General features: G+C 38.3%; 1 protein-coding gene across 1 annotated transcript in view; it reads left to right on the forward strand.

Moving 5' to 3' along the window:
- Positions 1–24,992, forward strand: part of RNGTT (RNA guanylyltransferase and 5'-phosphatase) — a 202,787-nt gene extending 177,795 nt beyond the window's left edge. Inside the window, exons 15-16 of the mRNA XM_074819582.1 lie at positions 19,247–19,370; positions 22,179–24,992. Of these exons, the coding sequence (XP_074675683.1) occupies positions 19,247–19,370; positions 22,179–22,342 (288 nt within the window). The 3' untranslated portion in view covers positions 22,343–24,992. The remainder of the gene's footprint in view (positions 1–19,246; positions 19,371–22,178) is intronic.
- Positions 24,993–25,235: the final 243 nt, after the last annotated feature.

Raw genomic sequence — 25,235 nt, forward strand, 5'->3', positions numbered from 1 at the left:
TGTACGTGGGTGGTTTGGGGCTGGCACCATCTTTTGTTTTGCTTACTTACATTTTACAAAAATCATCTTGCAGAAGAGGATGATTTGTCCATGATGATTTTAAGCTCTTGAACATGGTAATTTGTTGCTGCAGCTGTTCCTGTGTTATAACTGCATTGTCAAACCTGGTTTGGGTGTGCCTCTGCACATGGAGAGCGTAATTTGTCTGAGTAATTGAAGATACCTTGATAACAACAGCTGTTTATGGGGCCAGCTCCTGTGCTTGACTGAGTTGCAGCAAGGACTGTTTTTTCCTTTGAGTAGACATCTCCACACTTAGTTTCCATAAATGCAGTTGCATTTGCATTTTCTTTTGACTAGAATACAATAATCAAACAGTATAGCAGTGTGTTCAAGCTTCTCAAAGTTTTAGGTAATTTAGGAAACTCGTTGTAGATAATTGTATTCTCAGACAGTGTAGTGTCTTAAATCTGTGTGTCTTTATTGTTTCCTTCAGAAATTATTCTTTTCATGTCATATTTGCTATCATAATTGTTCTTTATTAATCTGTTCTGATTTGTGAAATCAGTGCTTTGACCTTTCTGCAATAAAGGCTTTTGTTGCTACTGTAGGCAATTGAAATAAAGACAATAGGATGGATGATAGTCAAAGAGAAAGATTAGCTACACAATAAAGTTTCTAAATAAAATTATAAAAATTGGACCCTATTAGAAATTTTTTCTAATCAAATGAGACAATAGAAAGGTATTTGGGCAAAGTATTTTAGGTCTTTTTTTAACCATTTCTTAATTGTTTATTGTTTTAAAGTATCATGAGAACATCAGCCAAGATTAGGCTTGAGAGGGGGAGAGAAAGCAAACTGTCGTAAACAGTTTATAGGCAGAGTATGTCTAAATTTGTCAGGCTTTTTAGAGGTGAGTTATTTTGAGTCTAAACTGAACAAATTAGGTTGAACGTGATAAATGAGGTTGAACTTGTAGTACCTTTGCAAAATGCAGATGATAATGTCTTTAAAATAAATTACTCATGAATAAATCAAGATGTTGAAGTTGGAAAGGGTGAGAGATGGTATAACGGGGAAATTCTTTGACTAGGAAATTGTTTCTGAGACCTTTCTTTATAGTATATATAAAATGCATAGTGAACATCATGAATGAGAAATATTTTAAATGTCAGATACTGATAAGATTGAAGAAAAACAGTTGATGGCAAAAATGGTCGTATTGAGAGGTACTGTGCTGGTTTAGGGCTAGTAAAAGGCAAATGTAGATTAAATTTAGATAAATGAAAAAGAATAGGCCTGCAAACAATAACACAGAAGGTGGAAGAAATATCAAATGAGATAATTATGCAGGATATCAGCTTACAAAGGAAAAGGGGTTGTGGATAATATCCTGTCTAATTATAATACCTATAAAGGAGGACAGTGACACAAACTAATTTCAACCACTGTATGCCCTGCAGGCTCCCTGTATAGACACTGGAAAACAGTTGAATCCAAGGGTGAATCTGGGAACCTCTAAGAAAAGCACCTGAAAATTGCCTCACTGAGTCTTTTAAATTGCTTTCTAGAGGTACCAGGCTCTCTCAGTGGATTACGTAATGAAACTGGCTCCTAAATTTTAAGTACCTGAAGTAATGGTGCAAATACTTGTCTTGCTGTCTCTCTGGACTTTCCTAATTATGAGATTAAGGTTGGAGTAGAACCAACTTCTTACTGTACAGCTGTTTTAACTGCAAGTGAGCATTTCCAGTATAGTATTCCCCAGAGACAAGTGTTGTGGCTTAAATGTCACTTCAGCTACTGCTAATAGATTTTCAGAGATCCATTTTTTCCATTCCTATCCTCAAATATAATCTGTAAAACCAGATAAATCCTGCGATTTAGGCTGTGTTAGACCTCTGATGAGAAAGTTGGTTGCTCTTGTAGAAGGTTAGCAAATAAGGAGGAAGGTGAAATTAAACTAAATTGTGCCTGTGAAAGGCTGACCTGTAGGCAAAAAGATGAAATTTCATACTAATAAAAGTAGAAGGATGCTTATCTCCTACACAAGAAAATGATAAATAGCAGCTGTACAATTTGAACAATGCCTTTGATACCTAGAAGGCTGTAATCCTAGGGGTAATGAAGCTGTATATAGACAGTAAATCTGGTAAGATTATTTCTTTTTGCATTATTAATTTGTTCCTCTATTTGTATGATTTACAGTGAAATACTTAATTAAATTATTTTTTTATTTAATTGGCTTTCACATTTTTCATTGCAAGGGTCACGTATACCTCTGCTTGACAGTATTCCAGAATGATTATAGTATTTATATAATTTCACATTTGAGAGGGAAATATATACTAAAACTCACTTGGATAATAGTGATATGGTATCTTGTTATGTAACAGTCAACAAAACCATTGTTTATTCGCTTTTTGTTTGATGATAGTAAAACCACTGCAGTTCTATCTTTCTACCATAAAGTGAGAATAAAAGTGAAGAAGAGCAGAGCTTGGTGGTGCTGTTATATTTCAGCAAATTGAAGTTTTCAAAATGCCACTTCTGCTTCTTCTGTCCAAAGGAAGAAAAGGTTGATTGTAGAAAAAATAGCATGTTATATCTTTGGAAAAAATAGCGTAGAAAGATTTGAAAAGGAAAGATCAGAGATGTGGCAGCATTGTTAGGACCATTGTGCAGACATTTTATTTGTATTGCTGAGAACTGTAGATGTTTTCATTTACTGGGGAGAAAACTGTAAATATCCAATATTGCTTTTTATGTTACTAACTTCGGTAAGTTACTGTTTAATTGATATACAGAAAAATTTCTTCAGTGACTTCACAACCAAACACTATAATGAAATGTCGCTTCTTTTCAGAAAAATGTTACTTTCCCTTGATTAGCTGAAGTAGTAAATCTGTTTCAGTAAATGAATCTATTGATTTTAGCTTAATGTGTTGTAATAAAAAATATTTGAGTATGTTCTCAGTTGGTAGATTCATGAGATGCTGTGCTGGATTCTCTACAGGCATTGATGTGAGATTTTTATCTATTTTTCATGCATGAAGCAAAGGATTCAGCATTGGTACAGAAGGGAAGTAAAGACCTGGGTTCTGCTGGAGGACAGTTCTTTCACCTAAGCTCTGCAGAAGTCATCCACAGACTTTCTTTCACTGTCTCAGCCAAGACCCTGACAGTGCTCTAAGTGGGAGGGAGTGAGGCTATAACAAAACAGTGCTGTAAAGCCTCTTGATCCAGCTGCTCAATCTGCTAGGGCTCAGGCAGTCTTCCAGAGGTGGTTAACATCAACCATGGTCCTCACTGCCTTGGGGAACTGCCCATTGCCTGTGTATTAATGCTGCACTACTCAAGAAAATACCTGATTAGTGTCATGAGTTAACCTACCCAGTTGTAATTATTAACACAGACAAGTGCAACCCAGCTTCTGCTTCATTTCATTAGTGGGTCATGGTTATCCACTCTTGATTGCTGACTGTTGCAGGACCACATTAAGTAAGTGTTGTAGCATTTCTTTTATACAAACACAACCTCTGAAGAAACCTGTGTGGGATGTAGGGAAGAGGCTGGTCTATAGTAGAAGCAATGTAAAGGAATATGCAAAAGCAGAATTAGAGACAAGAATGTTTTTGTTCTTTTAAACAATAATGCAAGATACAATTACTGTATTTTCCTACATCATTACATTCTCTTCCCACGTGTTACGCTTTGGATGACATTAATGCATAGAAAGGTTTCAGAGTAACTCAACTTCAATAGAAGGGAGAAAAAAGGATATCTCTGAATAATTCAGAAGGATGTTTATAGATCAGTGAGTCAGAGGTTTTGGACTTACAATACTGAAGCTAACACTAAAGCAAACAGACCCTGGATTACTTAATTACTAGCTTGTTAATATTTAATTCAGAACTTTAAGGAAAAAATCTGTAATTAGTAATTAGTGCTAGTAGTTATAGCAGGAAACTACAAACCAAGGCTTTCCATTTCAGTTCATGGATTTCCCCACTGTGTGCACTCTTGCTTGACAAGTCAACTCCCTTTTACCTTGGGCTTTTCAGCTGTAGAATTATGTACATAAAACTTTTATCTAAATGAAACTATTGAAATTATTTTAACATGTAAAAATACACTTTGAGGTTATTGGGCAACAGGTTACAGAATTACCATTGCTGTCATCTAGTTTTTCTTTCCCTTTCTTATCTCCTTCCAGCACTGCATATTCTTCTAGAGAAGAGCCTTTAAGAATTTATTTTTTTCTGGCTGGAATTCTTTGTGACATTGGCTGGTGCTAGAGTGGGTTTATGATGTTACTTGTAATGCTGTTACATCATGTGAAAAGCGAAACAGATGTTTTCAGCTGTATTTGTTAGAGAACTAGTGCTGTTTCAGTCCTGGGCCTCAGGTGGGAGAGATTGGTGGCTCAAACACAACCGTAGCACTTGAGCAGAGGACTCAAATTAGGCTCTGAATTCTGGAGAATTTAATAATCGGCCCATGTAGAGGTCTTTGCAGGCCACAGCTTTATGGTGAGGGGTTTTTTAGAGAGGTCATCTGGTTAGAAAACTCCAGAGACTTTTCTCTTGGCTTTGCTTGCCTTAGCTCTTGCAAGCTAACTGGGTGAAGTAATTTTGTGAAATAAGAATGAAGACTAAATAAACTAAATTTTGTTATTGATCAACCATGCAATAGCAAAGTGTATGAGCAAAGCCATGAAAAATGTGCTCCTGTACAGCGGACTTGCCCAGATTGCCTGTCTTTCAGGGTTTTGGCGGGACCAACTATCAAACCATTAATTACCTCCTCTTGTCAGCACTCACCATTCAAAGTTGTAATCCTGTTTAGTTGATAGTAAAACAGAAACTCAGATAAAATCCTTATTGATTTGTCTAGAAACACTGCTGCTGAAACAGACCAAGAAGTTCACAGGTTTCTCAGACCAACTCTCACAAAATCCATAAAATCCTCTGAAGCCAGTGTGACTCTTCCAAGTCCAGGAATATTGTTCATTCCCCTGCCTCGTGATTACTGCAGTCTTATCACCCAACACCACATCCATTACCATGGTGTCCTGGGAAATCTGGCTTCCTAACTCTGCAGATTCATTAATAACAAGGAATGGAAAGAAAGGAGGGGTTTGCAATGAAAGGTGAAGTAGTAAGAACCCCTCTATAGCCTCATTTACCAACAAATTTGTGCCATTGATAGATTAGCCCTTGCTTACCTTTCTTTCAGAAGACTGACCTCATCAGCTGGCAGACACCATAAAACCATTTGTAGTGTCTGAGCTATAATTAACTTCCCTGTTTAGCCCCTTCCATTCTGTAACCCCACAATAATCAAGATGACCTGCATGCTTAGATTTTAGATTATAGGTCAGATTATACTGAACGTCTTTAATTGCTTTTGAAGAAGGAGGAAAAAAAGCTTTCTCTGATTTAAGCCTCAAAGCCAGTTAGGCTTTGAAGTTTAAGGCAAACTTCAAGAAAGGGAGGGAGTTCAAGCCAGCTCAATGCTCTAAATGCAGCTGAGAAGTGAGTTAGGGCAGTTGACTTTCACTACATCAGTTGTTTTGATCAAAGCTAATGTTTGAAAGTATGTTAAGTCAACAGCTGTTAATCTTTTTTTGTGATGTATTATCAGTAATGGGAAAAAAAAGATGATTTTCCTTCTAATTGAAATCCTAGAAGGAAAAATCCCTAACATGACCTTTGCAGCTTTTTTCCCAACACATCTTTGCTTTATTATTTAGATTTTATAGCACTGCTGAATAGATTTTTTTTTTTGGTGGTTGTTGTTTGGCTCTTCTTGGCTTTGTGTTTTATATTATGGCAAAGTTTTCATCAGCTTTCTCAAGTGATTTTGGCAGTCACTTGGAATTCATCCTGTGTCACTTGCTACAAAAATGAAAGTTGAGGCAGCAGGGTTGTGAACTCCAGTCTCAGCAGTCAGGTGTAAGAATGCCCCCCTCAAAATAGTAAGGTTTTAAAAATCATTGTAGTTTGACTTTTTTTGGTCATCCTGTATTTGAAAATTCAAAGTTCTTGCTTTCTTATATAATACAAATACAAAACCTTAAAATTTTCTTGAAAAAAAGAGATGTTATTCTGCTGTAAGAGGCTTGTGTGATTTCAAGATCTGGCATTCTTGTAAAAATACTGTTACACAGACTACATAAAAGCTGCAGTGAGCAAGACTGAACTCTCCTCTCTGCGTTGACCTTTTGGTTCGTAGGAGACTTGGTTGATGACAAACCATTCAGTCTAGTGAAGTGGGTGGGGATTGTCTGAATTTTTATTTCCTACAAGTCCTGTAAGCATTTGTATTTTCTAGTATCGGATTTATGAGTAACTTGGTATTGCCTCTGAAATATATGAAGAAAAAAAAAAATTACTACTTTTTGTAAATATGTCCTAGGCAAAAAACTGAAACACATGTTAAATATAGGCGAAAAAAAGCAAGTTTGCTTAGTTCTGGTCTTAGTTTATGCGCACATTCTGTCTGTACAATCTCAACGTTACTATCTCAAAGTATATTAATAGGATTTCTAGATGTTGAAAACATTTATAAATTTATAATGTTGCTCCCTACCCCACACCTTTCTAATAATGCTTGCATAGCATGTTTAATAATTTACATATCACTTAGATAGCAGTATTTGATAAAGTCAGTATGCCAAATTCAGCTTCCAATGTTATATGTTTCTTTGTTTGCCTACTATAGTGCAGAATACAAAGTAAAATTTTGATTATATCTTTCTTAATGTTGTTATTCAGTAATGTTCTGAGGCAAAGAAATTTGAATCATGGGGAAAGCCAAGCCATCAACAAACCAGTTTGGGCTTTGTTAGGCAGTGGAGTAGACATATGAATATATTACATATGATTATCATAAAATTATGGCCTGGAAATTGAACAGTCATGCTGCTGCATTTTAGACAGTACATTTATAATAAGCTGTAATAAAGTAAACATTTTGAATGGATATAAGAAGAGGCATTGCTTGTGATCACAAATGTACATTCAATTCATGCTTTTGAAGCTCAATTTAACAAAGTAAATTTCTTGTAGTGTTAACACAGTTGTTCTCAGTGGTGAATTTTGATTTATGGGGAAAAAAACTTTAAGCATCTAAAACTGGCTGTTTGGGATCTAAATGGAAGAAAAGAGTATGATTCATAATGCCCGTAATTTGAAAGCTGCGTGTTGTAAAAGTGAGTTTAAAAGACTCACTTGCAATTACTTGCTCCTTCGGATTCTAGTTTAAGTTTCTTTTGGTTTATTCTGATATCATTTGTCATTTTTCTGAAAGAATATAAAACCATGGCTTCTAAGAACATTTCAGAAGTCAAATGAGCAATGACTAGAATTAGGTTTAGGGCCCAATCCTGATAACACTAGTGTGGGCTAATTGATTTTGTGAAGCTCCTCAGAGATATATAACTTACAAGGATAAGAGTTTGTAGAGCTGGGGCCCACGTGAACAGCAATCAGATACTATCTGACTCATAAAAGCACTTTTTCCTCATGACACAAAAAGGCTGCTGGGAAGCTCCTGATAGCCCAGCCCCAGGGAGTCTCCCTGTAACCCATCCCTGGCAGTGTGACAGCAAGCGACAGAGCCCCTTGTAGGGTGTAAGAAGTACAGATAAAATGAGATTAAATTGAACTCCTACAGTAGCAATAGATTGGGTACATAGAAAAGATGAAAAACAGTCACATGAGAAAGTACACTGTAAAATACATGTATGATAAACACAAACATTTGTCAAAAGAGCCATCATTATAGAGGTGAAGTCCAAAATGTGAAAGGCAGAAAATGTCAAAAATTCTTCATCCTATTCTGACAGTCATCTAGATTATGTTTCATTTATTTCAAGGTATAGAAATAGCATTGCCAAAGGTTGTAAAATAGTGATAGTATTGCTTTGTCTCCAGAATATTTGTTTGGGTTTCTACTGATAAATTATTAAAGAGATCGCAGCTGCCCTGTGTCAGAAGATTTCTTGGTAGCATGAGTGTAATTACCTGAGGAGTAATTAAGATCGGGTTTAGAGAACCTAATGGGGGGTAAATGCTTTCCCTGTTGTGTGACCACAAACCATCTCTCTCTGTTTCCCCATTTGCAAACTGAGAATAATAAGCCTTATGAAATTCATAATTTATGAATGAGCTAAGTGGTGTTTTCAATGTTCCTTACTGTTGGTGCATAACTCTTGTCTCCTGGACCTTTGTGTCTTAGCATTCAGTGCTCTCAAGTTTGGGGCTGGCTTTCTCTTGCAAAAGCAATCTGAGTGAATAAAACACAAATGAGGGTTAAGACTGTCTTTCACAAGCTAGCTAATGTCAAGTAGAAATACAGTCCTCAAAATATATCAGGCTGTGGGTGAAATGTTTACTCCCAGAAAAATCTCTACATTACAATTTCAGCTTTTTCTATCAACTTGCACCATACATCCATGCTCTGTCTTCCCCTCCTGTACAGTTCCTTACCTCTCTGCTGGGGGGCTGGCTTTTTTCAGAAACCTCCAGTGGATTCCTTGTCCTTCACTGAAAGGATTTTTTTGCTTATTTGTTTTAACCTGCTGAACGGTTCTGTGGTTTTCTGTGGCATTTTATTAATTTGTTTGCATCTGCCTGTTTTTCTTTGGTACTTTGACAAACACCCTCAAGTTTCAGTACTGACCGCAAGGATTATTAGTGGCACAGTTGTTCTTGGTGTGCCAAATCCAAGGTGGCTGTCTCTGGCCTCTGCAAAGTTACCCCAGGTGCTTGCAGTGAAGCACTGTTCTCACCTCTTTCTACAAATTTGTGCGCTGTAGAGCAGGTGAAGGTCAGTTTGCACCAAATACACATCCTCTCTACAGTAAGTTCAAACTAACACTTGCTTTGAGAGCTCTTTTACTGCTCTCTTACTGCTTGGGTGTTTACTGCAGTTCCCCCATCCCCTAGAGTTTCTTCCTCTTTCATCAGCACATGCTGAGGGTTAGAATTACCATAGAAGAATCACAGAACCACAGAATAGTTTGGGTTGGAAGGGACCTTTAAGATCATCTAGTTCCAACCCCCCTGCCATGGGCAGGGACACCTTCCACTAGACCAGGTTGCTCAAAGCCCCGTCCAACCTGGCCTTGAACACTTCCAGGGAGGGGGCAGCCACAACTTCTCTGGGCAACCTGTTCCAGTGTCTCACCACCCTCACAGCAAAGAATTTCTTCCTTCTATCTAATCTAAATCTATTGTCTTTCAGTTTAAAACGTTAGCCCTTATCCTATCACTACACTCCCCAATGAAGAGTCCCTCCCCACCGTTTCTGTAGGCCCCTTTAGGTACTGGAAGGCCACTATAAGGTCTCCCCAGAGCCTTCTCTTCTCCAGGCTGAAAAACCCCAACTGTCTCAGCTTGTCTTCATAGGGGAGGTGCTCCAGCCCCCTGATCATCTTCATGGCCCTCCTCTGGACCCACTCAAGTAGGTCCATGTCTGCCTTATGCTGGGGACCTCAGAGCTGGATGCAGTACTCCAGACAGGGTCTCATGAGAGCAGAGTAGAGGAAGAGAATCATCTCCCTCACCTGCTACGTGGTCCAAGTGTCTTGACCTGTCCACTTGGACATCAAGGCATTGACCACAACTCTTTGAGTGTGACCATCCAGCCAATTCCTTATCCACTGAGTGGTCCATCTGTCACATCAATGTCTCTGCAATTTAGACACATGGATGTTGTGCGGGACAGTGTTAAATGCTTTGCACCAGTCCAGGTAGATGATCTCAGTTTGCTCTTCCCTTATCCATGAACACTGTAACCCTGTTGTAGAAGGTCACCAGATTTGTCAGGCACAATTTGCCCTTAGAAAAGCCATGTTGGCTGTCACCAATCATCTTCTTATTTTCCATGTGCCTTAACATAGTTTCTGGGAGGATCCGCTCCATGATCTTACCAGGCACAGAGGTGAGACTGCTTGGCTTGTAATTCCCCAGGTCTTCCTTTTGTCCCTTTTTAAAAATGAGGGCTTTGTTTTCCCTTTTTCAGTTAGTGGAAACTTCACCGGACCACTACGACTTCTCAAATATGACGGATAGTGGCTGAGCCACTTTATCCTCCAGTTCCCTCAGGACCTGCAGACGCATCTCATCAGGTCCCATGGACTTGTGCACCTTCAGGTTCCTTAGACAGTCTCAAACCTGATCTTTCCTACAGTGGATGGTTCTTCATTCTCCCAGTCCCTGCCTTTGTCTTCTGCATCCTGAGCAGTGTGGCTGGAGCACTTTCTGGTGAAGACTGAGGCAAAAAAGTCATTGAGTACCTCAGCCTTCTCCATGTCCCAGGTAACCAGGTCTCCCACTTGCTTCCAGAGGGGGCCCATATTTTCCCTAGTCTTTCTTTTTTCACTGATGTACCTATAGAAGCTTTTATTGTTGCCCTTGATGTCCCTGGCCAGATTTAATTCTGTCCGGACTTTGGACTTACTAACCTAATCCCTGGCTGCTCAGACAATTTCTCTGTATTCCTCCCAGGCTATCTATCCTTGCTTCCACCCTCTGTAGGCTTCCTTTTTGTGTTTATGTTTGTCCAGGAGCTCCTTGTTCATCCATGCGAGTCTCTTGGTGTTTTTGCTTGACTTCCTTTTTGTTGAGATGCATCGCTCCTGAGCTTGGAGGAGGTGATCCTTGAACCAGTTTTCTTGGACCCTTCTTGTCTCTAGGGCTTTATCCTATGGTACTCTACCAAGCAGATCTTTGAAGAGGCCAAAATCTGCTCTCCTGAAGTCCAGGGTAGCAAGGTTGCTGTGTGCCCTTCTTGCTGCCCTAAGGATCTTGAACTCCACCATTTCATGGTCAGTGCAGCCCAGGCTGCCCTTGAGCTTCACACTCCTCACCAGCCCCTCCTTGTTGGTGAGAACAAGGTCCAGCATAACACCTCTCCTTGTTGGCTCCTCTATCACTTGGAGAAGGAAGTTACCATCAATGCATTCCAGCAGCCTCCTGCTTATGCCCTGCTGTGATGTCCCGCCAACAGATACCGGGGTGGTCAAAGTCCCCCATGAGGACCAGGGCTTGTGAACATGAGGTTGATTATATGAGCTGCTTTTTTAATACAACTTTATATATTTAAGAACTCATTGCAGTGGTGGTATGCCAGGTTCATGAGTCCTCAGCACATAATTCTTCCATTTCTCAGTTTTTACAGAAGACGTACGGAGAGATCTTTTTTCTTGAATCCGTAGACGTGTGATAATTAGAGTGCCTGGGCAAGGAATATCTAGGAGGACAACCATTTATTACGTTGTTTCATTTACCTGTTCAAGATGTGTACGGACCCTTGGATCTCTGCTTCCCATTCCTGATGGTGATTAAAAGAGAATAGGTTTTTGAAAAGTTTTAAAGTTCCCTCAGGAGTTAGGTGGAGATGGCAAAGTCTAGCAGGAAGGTCAGCTGCTCTTTTGAGTGCTGTAGATGCCTGAGTTATAATACCCAAAAGTGTTCAAAGAGTTTGTTGGTTTGCTGTGTCTGGCCAGGTTTTCCCATTGAGTGAAATGGGAAGTATAGTAAAAGAGTATCTTGAAGAGTGTGCATCATCGAGCAAAGCATTTGTGCAGACAGATATATTTCCACATCATCGTTTTAGGAGTTACCAGTTATCTGCTTTGTTGTAGATACCAGATACTCCTCTGAGAGTGCCAAACAAAGCTCAGAAAAACATTGGGTTTTTTACAGATAGTTCAGGTGGTGTTGCAAGGTCAGGTGGACAGGAGATCTTCCAGGATACATTAAGAAATCTATCCCCAGCTTGCACTGAAAGTCATTAAACTTGTAATATCACTGATAAGAGGAAGGCTTTTTACTTCTGATGTTTTCATCAGTCAGTTATCAGGAAAACCCCAGGACTCCACCCATTCTATATATCAGAAAACAGTATCCAAATTTGAAATTACTACATGGAAGAATGAGAAATTCTTTGAGAAAATACTATATGTTAATAAGATAGAATAAATCATGAACTGTGAGTGCTATACACTGGAAGTCAAAACAAAACAAAAAAAAATTCCACAATTTAAAAAAGCTTCACTCTTGTGATTTTGAAATGTGATTTTTCTTTTTGACTTTCTCTATACTTTTTCAGTGCTTCGTGTTAGCACTGTGGTTTAATTTGGCGTGAACAAAAATGTTAAAATTTTTGTATTTCTTAATGTTCCTTTCCAGGAATGAGATCTCAAAATTGGAGCATTTCCATTTCCTATGTACACAAGAAGTGGCGTAGTTACACTTAGAAGGCTTCTTTAAATAAACATATCAACTGCATTGTGCTTACCCAAGCTGATAACTGTTTGTTGGGTAATATATTACTTAAAAGAAAATGCAATCAGTATGTTTAATTTAACAACAGAATTGATTATCAGTGCTCTTATTTTACTTTTGACAAATCTACGTTTTTGAGAAAATAATCTCTTGAATCATATCAAGAAATGGCTATTAAGCTACATTACAAAATCTGTTTGGGCTTGAACAAAAATGTGAAGCAGATTATTTAACTGACTAACTTTTGCTAGTTGACAATATTAGTATTTGTTGTTCTGTGTACACTAGTGGTATGAACAGGCATTTAATAACAATCTCTTAAATGTTTATAGTCCTTTGAGAAGTTTTACTGTGGAAAATATGAGATATGGGGAATGGGGGAAAAGCTCTTTAAAAGCATCTGAACAAGTTGTCTGAGAATTAGGAAGAAACACTGAAGGAAGAACTTGGGATCTGTATTAGGGGCTACACTGTGCCCTGTAAATGTTGGGGACTCTTAATAACTACATGGCTACTGACTGGGGTGTTCTTACTCAAATCATTAGAATTTGTTATAGTCATGTCCTCATCTGTAATCACACGTTAAGAGTGCTTTCCCAGGATAGTCCTTGCCCATACACACATTCCTCTTGAAAGCTGGGCATGCACTAAAATCATGCACTTTGAAGCTTTGTTTAGGTGTATTCTCAAAATAAATAGGAGCCCTGTTTCTCATACCTCATTTCTTCTCAGTTGCCTTGGTTTGACCTGAAGGTCCCTGGAGTTTGCTTGACATCTTTAAGTCTTCAGTTTTTGAAAAGATCTCATTTTGAGTTTGGCTTATCTTTATACCTTTAGAAGCTGTTTATTTTGTTACTGCTGCTTCTTTATTTGTTTTGTCTCCATCCTATTTCTTCAGGAAGTCTTGACCCCTCTTTGTTCCCTCAAATTCCCGTGTAATTGTTTTTTTTGTTCCCCAACCATTGTCATTGCTTTTCCCTGGTCTTCAGATGATGCCCTTATTGCTACGGAGTCATAATACCAGTGGGCAGGTTAATTCTCTCTGTCATCGAAGACATTCCACATTGCTTAAGAAGTTTAGAAATAAAGTCTATAGTACTTTGCAGTTCTGGACAGTCACAGCATTTGAGAGTAATGAAGAAATTGTGATTTGTGATGTGCTATTTTGCTGGAGAGGTTTTATTTCCTAAATTGTCATTTGTGGCTGAATGTATCCCAAGACCCTCAGGACAAGGAGATCACAAATGTCGTATTTTTTGGACCGTTCTTAGAAAAATGTGGTTTAATTTTTGAGGATGGCTAGCTAGAGAAGGTGTCAGCTCCAGTTCTCCTTTAGTCTGAGACTGGGAAGCAACCTAAAGGTTTTTCCTTCATGAACATACCACTGATCACTTAATTTGGGCTTTCACTTGTTTGTTTGCTTAGGCTTTGAGAATGGATCCTAATGGAGAACAGTTAGTTATGGTATCAGGGGAGGAAGAATTACTTTCCAGGCCTGATGTGGCAGCTCTAAACTTTTGTCCACTCCAGGCAGTGGAACTTATGTTTAAAAAACTAATACAAACAGTTTGTATACTAACAATCATAGAATGGTTTGGGTTGGGAGGGACCTTAAAGATCACCTAGTTCCAACCCCCCTGCCATGGGCAGGGACACCTTCCACTAGACCAGGTTGCTCAAAGCCCCGTCCAACCTGGCCTTGAACACTTCCAGGGAGGGGGCAGCCACAACTTCTCTGGGCAACCTGTTCCAGTGTCTCACCACCCTCACAGTAAAGACCTTCTTCCTTCTATCTAATCTAAATCTACGCTCTTTCACTTTAAAGCCATTACCCCTTGTCTTATCACTACATGCTCTTGTAACAAAAGTCCCTCTGCAGCTTTCTTGTAGACCCCTTTAAGTACTGGAAGGTTGCTATAAGTTCTCCTCGGAGCCTTCTCTTCTCCAGGCTGAACAACCCCAACTCTCTCCAGAGGCCCTCCTCTGGACCCACTCAAGCAAGTCCATGTCCTTCTTATATTGGAGACCCCAGAGCTGAACACAGTACTGCAGGTGGAGTCTCATGAGAGCAGAGTAGAGGGGGAGAATCACCTCCCTTGACCTGCTGGTCACACTTCTCTTGATGCAGCCCAGGATACAGTTGACTTTCTGGGCTGCGAGCGCACATTGCTGGCTCATAGTCAGTTTTCCATCCACTAGTACCCCAAAGTCATCCTCTGCAGGGCTACTCTCAATGCACTCATTGCTCAGCCTGTATTTGTGCTTGGGATTGCCTTGACCCATGTGTAGGACCTTGCCTTGTTGAACTTCATGAGGTGCTTTTGATAAAGGGCTTTTGATACTTGAGCATATCAAAAAGGAATGCCTCATTGCACATGCCTGTTAAAGAAAAGGCATATTCTTCTTAGAAAATAGACAGCTTATTACATTTAGACTCTGTCTTGCCTGTGTGTTATGGTTCCTTTTTTAATTGTGTATTTAGAAATGAAGATCTTTTTAATTTCATAAGATCTCAACTGCTGCTTTTGCTCATTTGTTCTCTCATGGAAGTTAACATTTTCTGCATCTACTATTACGATCATTTCTTCTGGGATCTTAGAAATAGGCTGATGACTAGGGATGTGGAATAAACAATAGAAATAGGTGAACTGAAGAATGATTTTCTTTCTATAAATGTTTGGTAATGGGGGAAAGTGCAACAAAAATACATTTAAAGAGAGAAAGGATTTGAAAGATTGTGTTAAGATTTTGCTTACAAACATCACTTTTTTTAAAGGGGATTATTTACTGAGCTAAAATAATTTCAGTTGCTTTGAAAAAATACACATACAGAAACATAGGGCTTCTTTCAGTCAAGTCTCCATTTATCTAAAACCTTACCTCCTTTTTTCTTTCTGAAGAACTTGAGTATGGGAAAGGTAGATATGTTTTTAAAGTTTAAGCCTGTCCATTGTAGACCTGCTTTCTGAAATACTAACTTAATTACCTTAAAATCTAAATTTTCATTGTTAATACCTCTTACATAAAGTAGTGGCTTGCCCAGGAATATCATTCTTCTTCAGGATTAAGGGTGATGAGACTAATGTTTGAGAGAAGTCTTCACAGAAAATGTGTATGCTTCAAGTAAATGAAAGAATAACTCAACAGGTGGCATGATGGACCAGTCTGATGATCAGGAGCACTGTGGAGGTACACAGGAAAGCCTTGACCACTGGTAGTCAGCAGAGATAATGCAAGGCATGTTCATGGTACTAGAGCTAACCACATTCAGTGTAAATGGTTTCTCCTTTTTTTCAGCTGGATATATTGTTTTTTGACATTTTGCTCTAAATTAACATAAAATGTGGCTGCGTATAAACACATTGTTGTGATTCATCTCAAAAGGCTCTATTATTCTGTCAGGCGAGATAATTTGAGATTTTTTAAATATATTTTGAATTTCTTTCAGAACATAGGAGATGGAAGGAGACTGGAAAATGGGAGATTTCCTAAACCTTAATTGTCATCATTCTTAGAAAAAGGAATAATCTTACCCCACCAAAGTTTTTCCTAGTGAATAACCCAGATGATGATGGCAGTGGGAAGCCTTTCTCAGCAGGGAGAGGAAGATAGCTGTCATCTTCATGTAATCTGACATTCTCAGGAAATGGTCTTGTATTACATACAGTCTGATTGACTGAATGAGCTATTGCTGAAATGGGGATGCAGTTCATGCCCACTTTTTTCCAATCACATCTTGCAATCTAGCAGTAGTGTAGTGAATCAGCTTCCAAGGGGAAGCTCATCTGTATTTTTGGGAAGTGATTTCTCTTGGGCAAGTAGGCTGGTTCCTTATAACTAGATTGAATACAGCTGGCAACAGCAAGTGTTCTTGCTGAGGAACAATTTCCTTCCTCCTGAAAGGAAAGTAATGTACAGGTTGGTGTTCGTCCTTGCCCAGGACATTGTTGTGGCCCAGACCAGAGATACTGTTCTGATGCACACCACCTCTGACAGCCCCATGTCAGAGACGTGATCCTCTGGGCTTCTAATTCTGACTGGCTGTCCAAAAATAGGCTAGGAAATAAATATTTAATTAAGGGAGGCTCCATGGAGTCCGTTGTGTGGTGGGAGTTTCCGTCTTGAAATTGCTGAATGCTCGTTCAAGACGTTTTATCAACAGTATGGCAGAAGCATTGGCACTGTACCAGAAGCTTTGCTGCTGATGAGGATAAGCGTTTTGGCTGAGAACTGGCATCATTCCTAAGATGCTTCTCCTGTTTCTGTGAAGCACTAGCTAAAAGAAGTGCCTCTCAGGAAGAGAAATGATGGTGCATTTTTCAGATACTCCTATGGACTGTAAGGCTTAAGGGGGAAAAGGAGGGTTGAACCCCATACTCCAAAGGGAGAATTGAGAAGACACAGCTCTGAGCACCTGAGAATGAATTCCCAAAGGGAAGGAAATTTAAGGCGGTTAAATTTGACTGTTTCCCTGTCCTGCTTTGGAACTGAAATACCAGAAAGTAGCATGCAAGTGATGGGAAGATGTAAAGTGTGAATTATGGATACAAGGCTCACTATGGGCTTATTTAGTCCTGTGCATAAACAGTAGTCATTTAGAAGTCTACGAAGATGCAATAGTAGAAGAGTATTTTTGATGCTGAAAAGTGTGTTTTGCTCACAGTACTTGTAGTCTTGATCAAATGACCAGCAGTTCCTAAAATGTTCATTAATATTACAGTAAGTACATTTACAGGACTGAGGTCAGTTAAAGTATAGGGAAAAGTAAGTGCTGTATTTCTTCCTTTGTAAAATAATTACTACAGCTTACAATTGTTAAAGACTATGATCACCAGTTTTCTAATGGGAAGATTCATTTAAGTCAGTGCTTTGGCAGGTGTTCATGTTTTGTGGAAAGATCTATTTTCCAGATTGCTAATGAATGGCCAAACAAGTATCTAGATAGCTAATGCTACTTAACTGCCACAGTCAGATAAAACTGCCTTCTAGTTTATTGCTGTTCTGAGCATCTGAAGAGTAGAAGAATGATAAACCATGAAAAAGCCTTATGAGATGATTAGTTAGTTGAAGTCACTGCCTGCAGTTTTATACATTTCTCTGTCTAGCAGGTGATCCTTCTAACATTTCGCTGCTTTGGCAGAAAATCAGACACATGGTCATACCCCCTGCTGCCCCCGCTTCCACTAGGCAGCTGTTTTCAAAGTAATATACCTTCCCAAGGCACTGCACAGCCAAGAGTTCCTTCCTGGGTTTATGCATCCATAGTGCGCTAGAAAAGGATGTTGTGCTTTCCTGCATACACCCGATGGAACATAAATATGTCCACAAATGTGTGTCAGTCAAACATCTGGACTGTATATAGCTTTTCAACGTGGATGGAAAGAAGTGACGTGCTGTGCAGAGCATGCTGCAAAGGAAAAGAGAGCTGATCTGGGCAATCAGTTGATTTCATCCAAGTGATCATCAGCAGACACAAACTTCACTTAGAGATTAAATGATTTTAGGAAAAAAACTCTTTGCAGGTGATGAAATGGATGAAGGAATAATGTGTGACATGGAAACTTGACTCTAACTCTGTCAGTCCTGCAGCAGGACAGGCCTCGGTTGCAAGCGGGTCTAACAAAGTTGTCTTACAGTGCTGTGTTCACTTGACAAGTAAAATCCCAGGGCTCCCTATCCAGGAATGAACACAAGTATCCAGGATAAATACCAAGAAGAATCTTAGGATTCTGCTTATGAAATTAAGGATAAATCCTGTACCATGCAGTACAGGAGAACTCAGTCCATGCTCAGGACCTTTTCTTGAATTAATTGCCTTTATTGGAATTAATGGAAAAGAAGTTCAGGGGCTTTTCCACTGTATGTGTTATTAAGCTGTCTGGAGACAGTTATGGCCTTTTTCAAATCTGCATCCCTCTGACAGTAGTAAATTCCCGTGTCACCACTCAGGAGCAAGTAGACAACAGAGGTGAAAAATTATGCTAATGAATTGCAATAACCAGTCCCTTTTTATGAGAGCACTTATGCATAAGATGCTGAATCCAAAGCATTACATTACCTTGTACAGCTTTTCATTGGTAAACTATAGCAAACTAAACACAGTGAGCAGTTAAATACAGCTTTATACTTCTAAAGAGGCCCTTTGGAACAAAGTGAAGTATATGGGTAAAATTGTTAAAGCATTAGATAAGGTTCTCAGGTTACCATGGTTACTTGAAAATTTTGCATTGTATCATAGATTAGGATGCATAGGATGAAGTAGCCAAAACAACTAGAAGTCCAATGCATATAAACTACATTTCCAAACCAAACAGCATTGCCAAATAGAAAGACAAATAGCTCAGGATATTGGCTGCTGACAAATCTATGAATCGATAGAGAGAGACCTGAAGGAGATTTAGAATATATGTGATTTGAAATCCTGCATTATTTTGGAGTTACAATCTAAATTTTTAAGACAAATGAAGGGGAAAAAAAAAAAAAAAACGAAAATCCTCAGTAATGTAAAGAGTGGAATGATTTTCCATAAGCTCTTTCTGGTATTGAAATCTGACATTTGGCTTTGAGACCTTCAACAAAGCGGGTTGATGAAACACGGATAATACATTTCGTGCACTTAGACTGGCAGTAGCACTTACACTGGAAGCAGTTTATTCCCATGGAAACCTATTTGCATTTGGGCCAGAAGTGACTTTTTTCCCCCTGTGTTAGAGCTGCTGATGTTTTAGCATAATATAATTGCTGTATATTGACAGCAGATTTGAAAAGTATTTTTAAAGTGTTGAGTAGCTGAGCATATGTATAATGGAGATGTAGTCTATGCAGTTTTTCTGTGTAGGATGGAGGCATGTTGCTGAAAAATGCAGAGCAGCTTTTGATCTTCTATTATTTATCCCTAAAAGAAAGAATTAAAATATGTTTATCCCCAACAATTTTTTTTAAACAGGTGACAAAAGAACTGAAACAGTATGATAATAAAATCATAGAGTGCAAGTTTGAGAACAACAGCTGGGTCTTCATGAGACAGAGAGTAGACAAAAGCTTTCCAAATGCCTACAGCACTGCCATGGGTGAGTAGAATAATTTGCTTTAAAAGTTTTTCAGGGTCAAATTTTAATTTTTTAACTCTGTTCTAGTTTAAGGAAAAAAAGCACTCTGTGTTCTCATTTCTTATTATAGTAATACCTCATCTTGCAAATGCTTATGTCATGGTTAGCTTTTATATAGCATGAATCCTTTGCCTTTAGGATTATTTGATTAAATCAGTTACACAAATATTCTGATGCAGTATTTAACAGATAATGCAGAACCAAGTGCCTAAGTCTTTGTAGAACTGCAAACACTTGCTCAAAGAGATTTTAAATGGCAGGTATGTCTTTTAAATGAGACCAAGAAAGTTTTTATTTATGATAGTGTTGCAACAGCAGTTAATTAACTAAACATCAGTTCCTAGCGTTGTGTTGGCTTATCGGGATGTAATGTAAACTGGCACACTATGAGTTGAATTTGTTGTACAAAAAATCCATTATAATTTCATCTCTGTTCAAAACGCCAAAACCATTATTGGCAGATGGGCTAGAAAATTAATCAGAGAAAAGGTCATCTTAAGTTTCTACAATAGTCGTACAAACAATAAATAGGGAAACAAATGAAGGGTGGAGGTATATCCCTGCAGAATTGTGAGACTTTTATGTTCTTCTACCAAAAAACATTTTGCCAAGTATTGTAAATTAAGTGATGTTGTTTACTTTCAGATGAAGTATAAGAGTTTGAATAGAAGTGTGCAAGGCTGAATAACAATAGTCGTGTTGATACTGACTTTTGTTAAGTGCCAAAATCAAGTTTAATCGTATTTAAGACCATGCTATTTACTAGGGTGTGCATAGATGATGTAGGATCTTTTCTGAACCGTTCTACGTTTATTCCTGCCTAAGCAGTGAGTAGATTTTCTTGAATAAAGAAAACATGGTCATTTTGCCAGGAGATAATAAATCTGTTGGCACCTTAGGGAACCAGCACAGAACATAGCTGAAATACTTACCTGAGCAGTCCTGTCAGGAAAGAGGAATGGGCCACAAAAGTCATACAAGTACAATGACATCTCTTTGTCACCATGACCTAAATTTATTTTCTCTGTTTCACCTTATTGTTTCATTAGTATTTCTTGGAGTTTCCTCTTTTTTAAGGAGTAGCATATTCTTTCCTTTGTTCTTAAGAGCATATGTAACTGCCCTTTTTCTCTTTTCATTTTCTCCATTCATAGAGCAGTTATGTTATTCCTGATCTTTTTTTCCTGTCAAAATATAATGAACTTCCTAAAAAGAAAAATTAAAAGAAAATTAAATGCTACAAGAAGAACTGTTTTGTAAGAAATACTTCAAATTTTCCAAGGGAATTTTCAGAACAGAATGTTTTCTTTTGACTTTAAATTTTCATTTTTGGCCTTTTTTCAAAATCTCCAAAAGTTGTATTTTCTCATTTGAGACTTCCATTGTCCCCCTCTCTAGATCCTTTCTGCTCTATTTGCTTTCTCTTGATGAAAAATACTATTTATTTTTCCCTGTGGTTGAAACAGCAACAAAATAAGTACCTGTCTCCATCTTGCTTTTGAACTTTGTTACCTTTCAAATTGAAAAGAGAAGGGCTTTTTTAGTGATTAAGCTAGGACAGCCCTTAAAAGTTGATACAGAGTTATACCAGCTGCCTCGTGGCACAAATTCTGTTCCTAAACTACTAATAATCATAATGCTTTCCAACATCTGAAGTCACATACAGTACAACTTTTAAAGTACATTTTCACCAAAAATAAGATAATAAAAAAATAATGCTAGGAAGGTGTTTTATCAATTGTAAAGTAATGCTTTGAAGGGTTCTGAAATTCTGCAGGAAAGAAAGTGTTGTAATTTAAGAGTCGTTATTTGTAACAATGCTATATTGCAAGTACATTTTAAGGAGTCTTAATGGTTTTTAGTACTCTAGGGGTTCAGTAGATTGTTTTGCCTGGAAATTGCATACGTACTGTGGCCAATCCTTACATGCTATAAATAATCCTCTAATCATTTTGTACTTTCTTCCAAGACAGTCATAGGATTTCTACTTAATTTCTTGCCTTTTATTTTTTCCATCCTTATTCTCTGGGGAGGATTAATTACGTAGGAATAGTATTAAAGTTACGTAGGAATAGTATTAAAAATATTTCATTTGTTTCAAGGGAAGTAAGCCTTCTTATTTGGTCCATAAAATCCTGTGGGCCATTACTTACAAACAATGACGTGGGGAGTCACGTTAAGTAATCCAGGTGTGCTTGTACATGCATGCCTTGGCCAACATGCAGCACTGTGGCCTTTCATCCGTCGTATGCTCTGGTGTGCTAGACATGTAGCTTGCTTGGTGTCAAGTTTTTCTGCTACATGAAGGTATATGGATTAAAAAAAAGTCCTGTGCATTGTGGGTTTATGGTATTTATAGTACTTAGTGGTGAAAAAAAAAGTTACCTTAATTCAGAGACTTTCAATATTAGGCCAATCTTGTTTCTAGCTATTTGGATTTGATGAGTGTTTTAAAGCCATGTCTCACAAGGCCTTTGTTGTTGTTGCATAGGATGTCAGTTCTTAGTGTTTTTATAGTTGCCTCTTGAAGCCTACACACACATGCCTTTTGTTGTTTTTAAGAGAGATTCCTGTGAGGTGGGGGCCCTCTCTGGGGGGAAAAGCAGAGATACTTGACTCCTGACACAACCATCTTGTGAAAGTCTGCATTTAAGGCTCAATACTTGAGCCAAATTATGTTATTTATTTTGCAAAGAGGGGATGAAATTATTGGATTGTTGACTACAACAAATTGGTTTAGTAACTTGAGAATATATCCTTTGTTCCCAGCTGTATGCAACAGCATCCAGAATCCAGTCACAAAGGAGATGCTGTTTGAGTTCATTGACAGATGTACAGCAGCTTCTCAAGGACAGACACGGAAACACCACCTCGATCCTGACACTGAACTCATGCCGCCCCCACCACCCAAAAGGCCGCGTACCATAACATAAGGCCTTGGTCTCAGCAGATAGCGTGTTTACAGTTCTGCAGAAAGTGAAACGCAAGTGTGAAGGCTGGAAGGAAAGAAATCTGAATTGCTGTAAATACTTGGGTGTGTTTTTTTGAGTTTGTTTGATTATTATTTTTTTTTAAATTCTGCATATGAATGGACATTGTTTTATAACTGATAAATTCAACCTTACCTTATGGTATTAGAAGATGAAATTTCCAAAGGTTTAGGCAAGAACAGTACAATGAAGTCAATGGAAAGCTGCCTTGTTTATATACAGATCTCTTTTCACTTTTAATTTATAATGTCAGCAATCTGGAACTGAGAAGACATTGGGATGCTGTACTTTTTAGAGGCTGTGTTTAAAAAAAGCAGAAGTGTTTTTTTATTATTGTTATTCGACTGGTTGCGATTTGTCGCCCATAGTATAATTCATCATAGTTTCCCTGCATTTCTGAGACTTGTGTTTAACAGCAAACAGCAATGGTTTTTGTGCTCTGTGTTGGTTAAAAACTAAGTCGCCTTAGATTTCACTAATTTCAAAATTAGCTGGGTTTTGTTGTTGAAATATTAAAAAAGCAAATCCTTCTTGTAAATAGCATCCCTTTGAAAAGAAATGTGCTGGGTGTTTGTTTTTTCCCCCTGTTTGAACCTAACACACCAAATGTATAGTGGGCTGATTTTAGCTTTGCCTTTTTAAGTTTATCTGTAGATAAGGAATACACCAAATCCTTAGTATTAAGGTCTCTTGTTTAAGAGACTGTTTCTAGTACAGGGCTTAGTTCTCCACAGTGATACCATTGTAAATATTACTAAAATGTACACATCACTGTGATATGCAAGGGTAATAATCAGGCGCTAATCGTGTTGTCTTAGATCCAGGCACAAAATGGCAAAAGAAATGCCAGACAACTCCTGTGTAAAGGAGAAGGTAGTTTCGGTGGAAGAGAGCCCCATCAGACAGAAAGTCTCCTGGTTTAGGTAACTGCAGGGCAAAATTAAGCCATTTAGGGGGGTGGATGAGTGTCCCAGGGAACAGGACGTTCATTTTCGAAGGTTGACTGTCCTGCGGCACCGTGGTTATCCGCTGGCTGACTTTCTTTCTTACCAAATGAAGAAGCACATGAATGCCCTGATGGCTCTTGTTGCAGCGCATTGGCAGATGTTCATAATGCTAGTTTTGAGAAGCTGCATTCTAGTTGTCTAAGGGAGGAGTTGTTCTGAGCTGGGATTAATTGGAAACCAAATGCAGATTTTAAAGTTTACTGTACATTTATCAAGCAGGGATCGAATTGGCTCTTTCTATAGTTTACGTAGTGTGTGAGTCATCTATTCATTCAGCAATCTGATTAGTAAAGCTCATTGATTTGTTCTAACTAAAATGCATTTCTGTTTAAATGACTTAATGTTTGTAAGGAAAATTAACTCCTGCTTTTTTTTTTTTTTCTATATTGAAACTTTAGGACTCTGCTTTGTGGTGGCTTCTCTAGTTGTTTCAACCTGTTGTATAAATGCACATGGCATTGTTTAGATGGTGTTCCTAGCATCTCTTTCTGGGATATTCCCTATGTGTTTTAGAGAACTGAAGGAGTTATATAAGTTACTTTTTATACTATGGTAAAACTTGAGGAGAAAAAAATGCGTTCATCAAAGTTCTTTTTTTCAACTGTACATAGTTTCTGCATATTATCTATAGAAAAGATACAATCTCACCTATGCAAGGTTGCAACATTATCTCCTAAAAAGAGCCTTACCAATTTGATGTGAAAACCTATGCAGCCTCTGTGCATCTTGCATTGAAACACACAGTTAATTATTGCTTCACTCAGTATAAAAAATATCCCCCAGATTATACTTGTCACTGAGATTGCCATAACATACGCTTTGTCACTGATCTTCATGGTTCTGTGGCAATTGCAATGTGTGTGATGATTACAGCCTTCTCCATGAGGTTAGGACATTTCATTCTTGTAAGGATGTGTCCGGATTATTTCCGTCTTTCTCCTTCCCAGCCCTTGCATCTTGTATTTCAACAAGACCTAGCTTCTGGTTTACCTTTTGCTTTAGAGCTGTAGCACCTCAGGCTGTCTTCCACGTGCATTCCACCAAGTCCATGAATGTGTTGTGGCCCTTGTATTTTGACAGTGTCTTTTTTCCCACTCTCGGCTTGAAATGGGTATTTTGAAAGAGTAATGACTCCGCGAAGGTTTAGAGCTCCACTTTCACATTTGATTGTTGAACTCTTCTTTGCACTATGACCTGTAGCTTTCTAGAGGTCAATCGCCTTTGCTTTTCTGGAAGAGGAAGCTACTGGGGAAGGGTTGAATGAAGAACGTGATGAAAACAAATGGAATTTCACTTGGACCAGATGGGTTTAATGCTGTGAGAAATGCAAACCTCCTTTATCTGCTACTAGATACTGAAGAGATTGAAGCTAAGAAGCAAAGAAGAGTCTGTGCCAGGAAAATAATGATGATAAAAAAACCCCTAACTTGTCTATTCTTTGGTGTACAGCATGAATTCATCCACTGTTTTGTCATTTGTTAAATATATAATTAAAATTTGGTTTCAGTGGAGTTTCCAGAAAATGTAAGTACATTCCTCTACAAACTGTGTATTAAGTATTTTAATAAAGTCAATGGTTTAAAATACTTTTCCAAAGGTTGTGTTTACTTTTGATGCCTGTGCTTGCCTAGTACCGATGCAAGCACAAGGATACTGTGGTGTTCTGCTCAGTCCTCCAGAAAAATTATCCACACCTTCAGAGGTCAGTGGCTTTTCTCTCAGGTAGGAGCTCCCCAGCCCGATGGTGGCCATGATCCATTATACCATTTTTAAGTACAATTTGCTCTTCCTGGAACTACAACCAGAAAGAAATCAAATGGTGCCTCAGG

The sequence above is a fragment of the Strix aluco genome, chromosome 3 (assembly GCF_031877795.1).
Source record: "Strix aluco isolate bStrAlu1 chromosome 3, bStrAlu1.hap1, whole genome shotgun sequence".
Taxonomy (NCBI): Eukaryota; Metazoa; Chordata; class Aves; order Strigiformes; family Strigidae; genus Strix; species Strix aluco.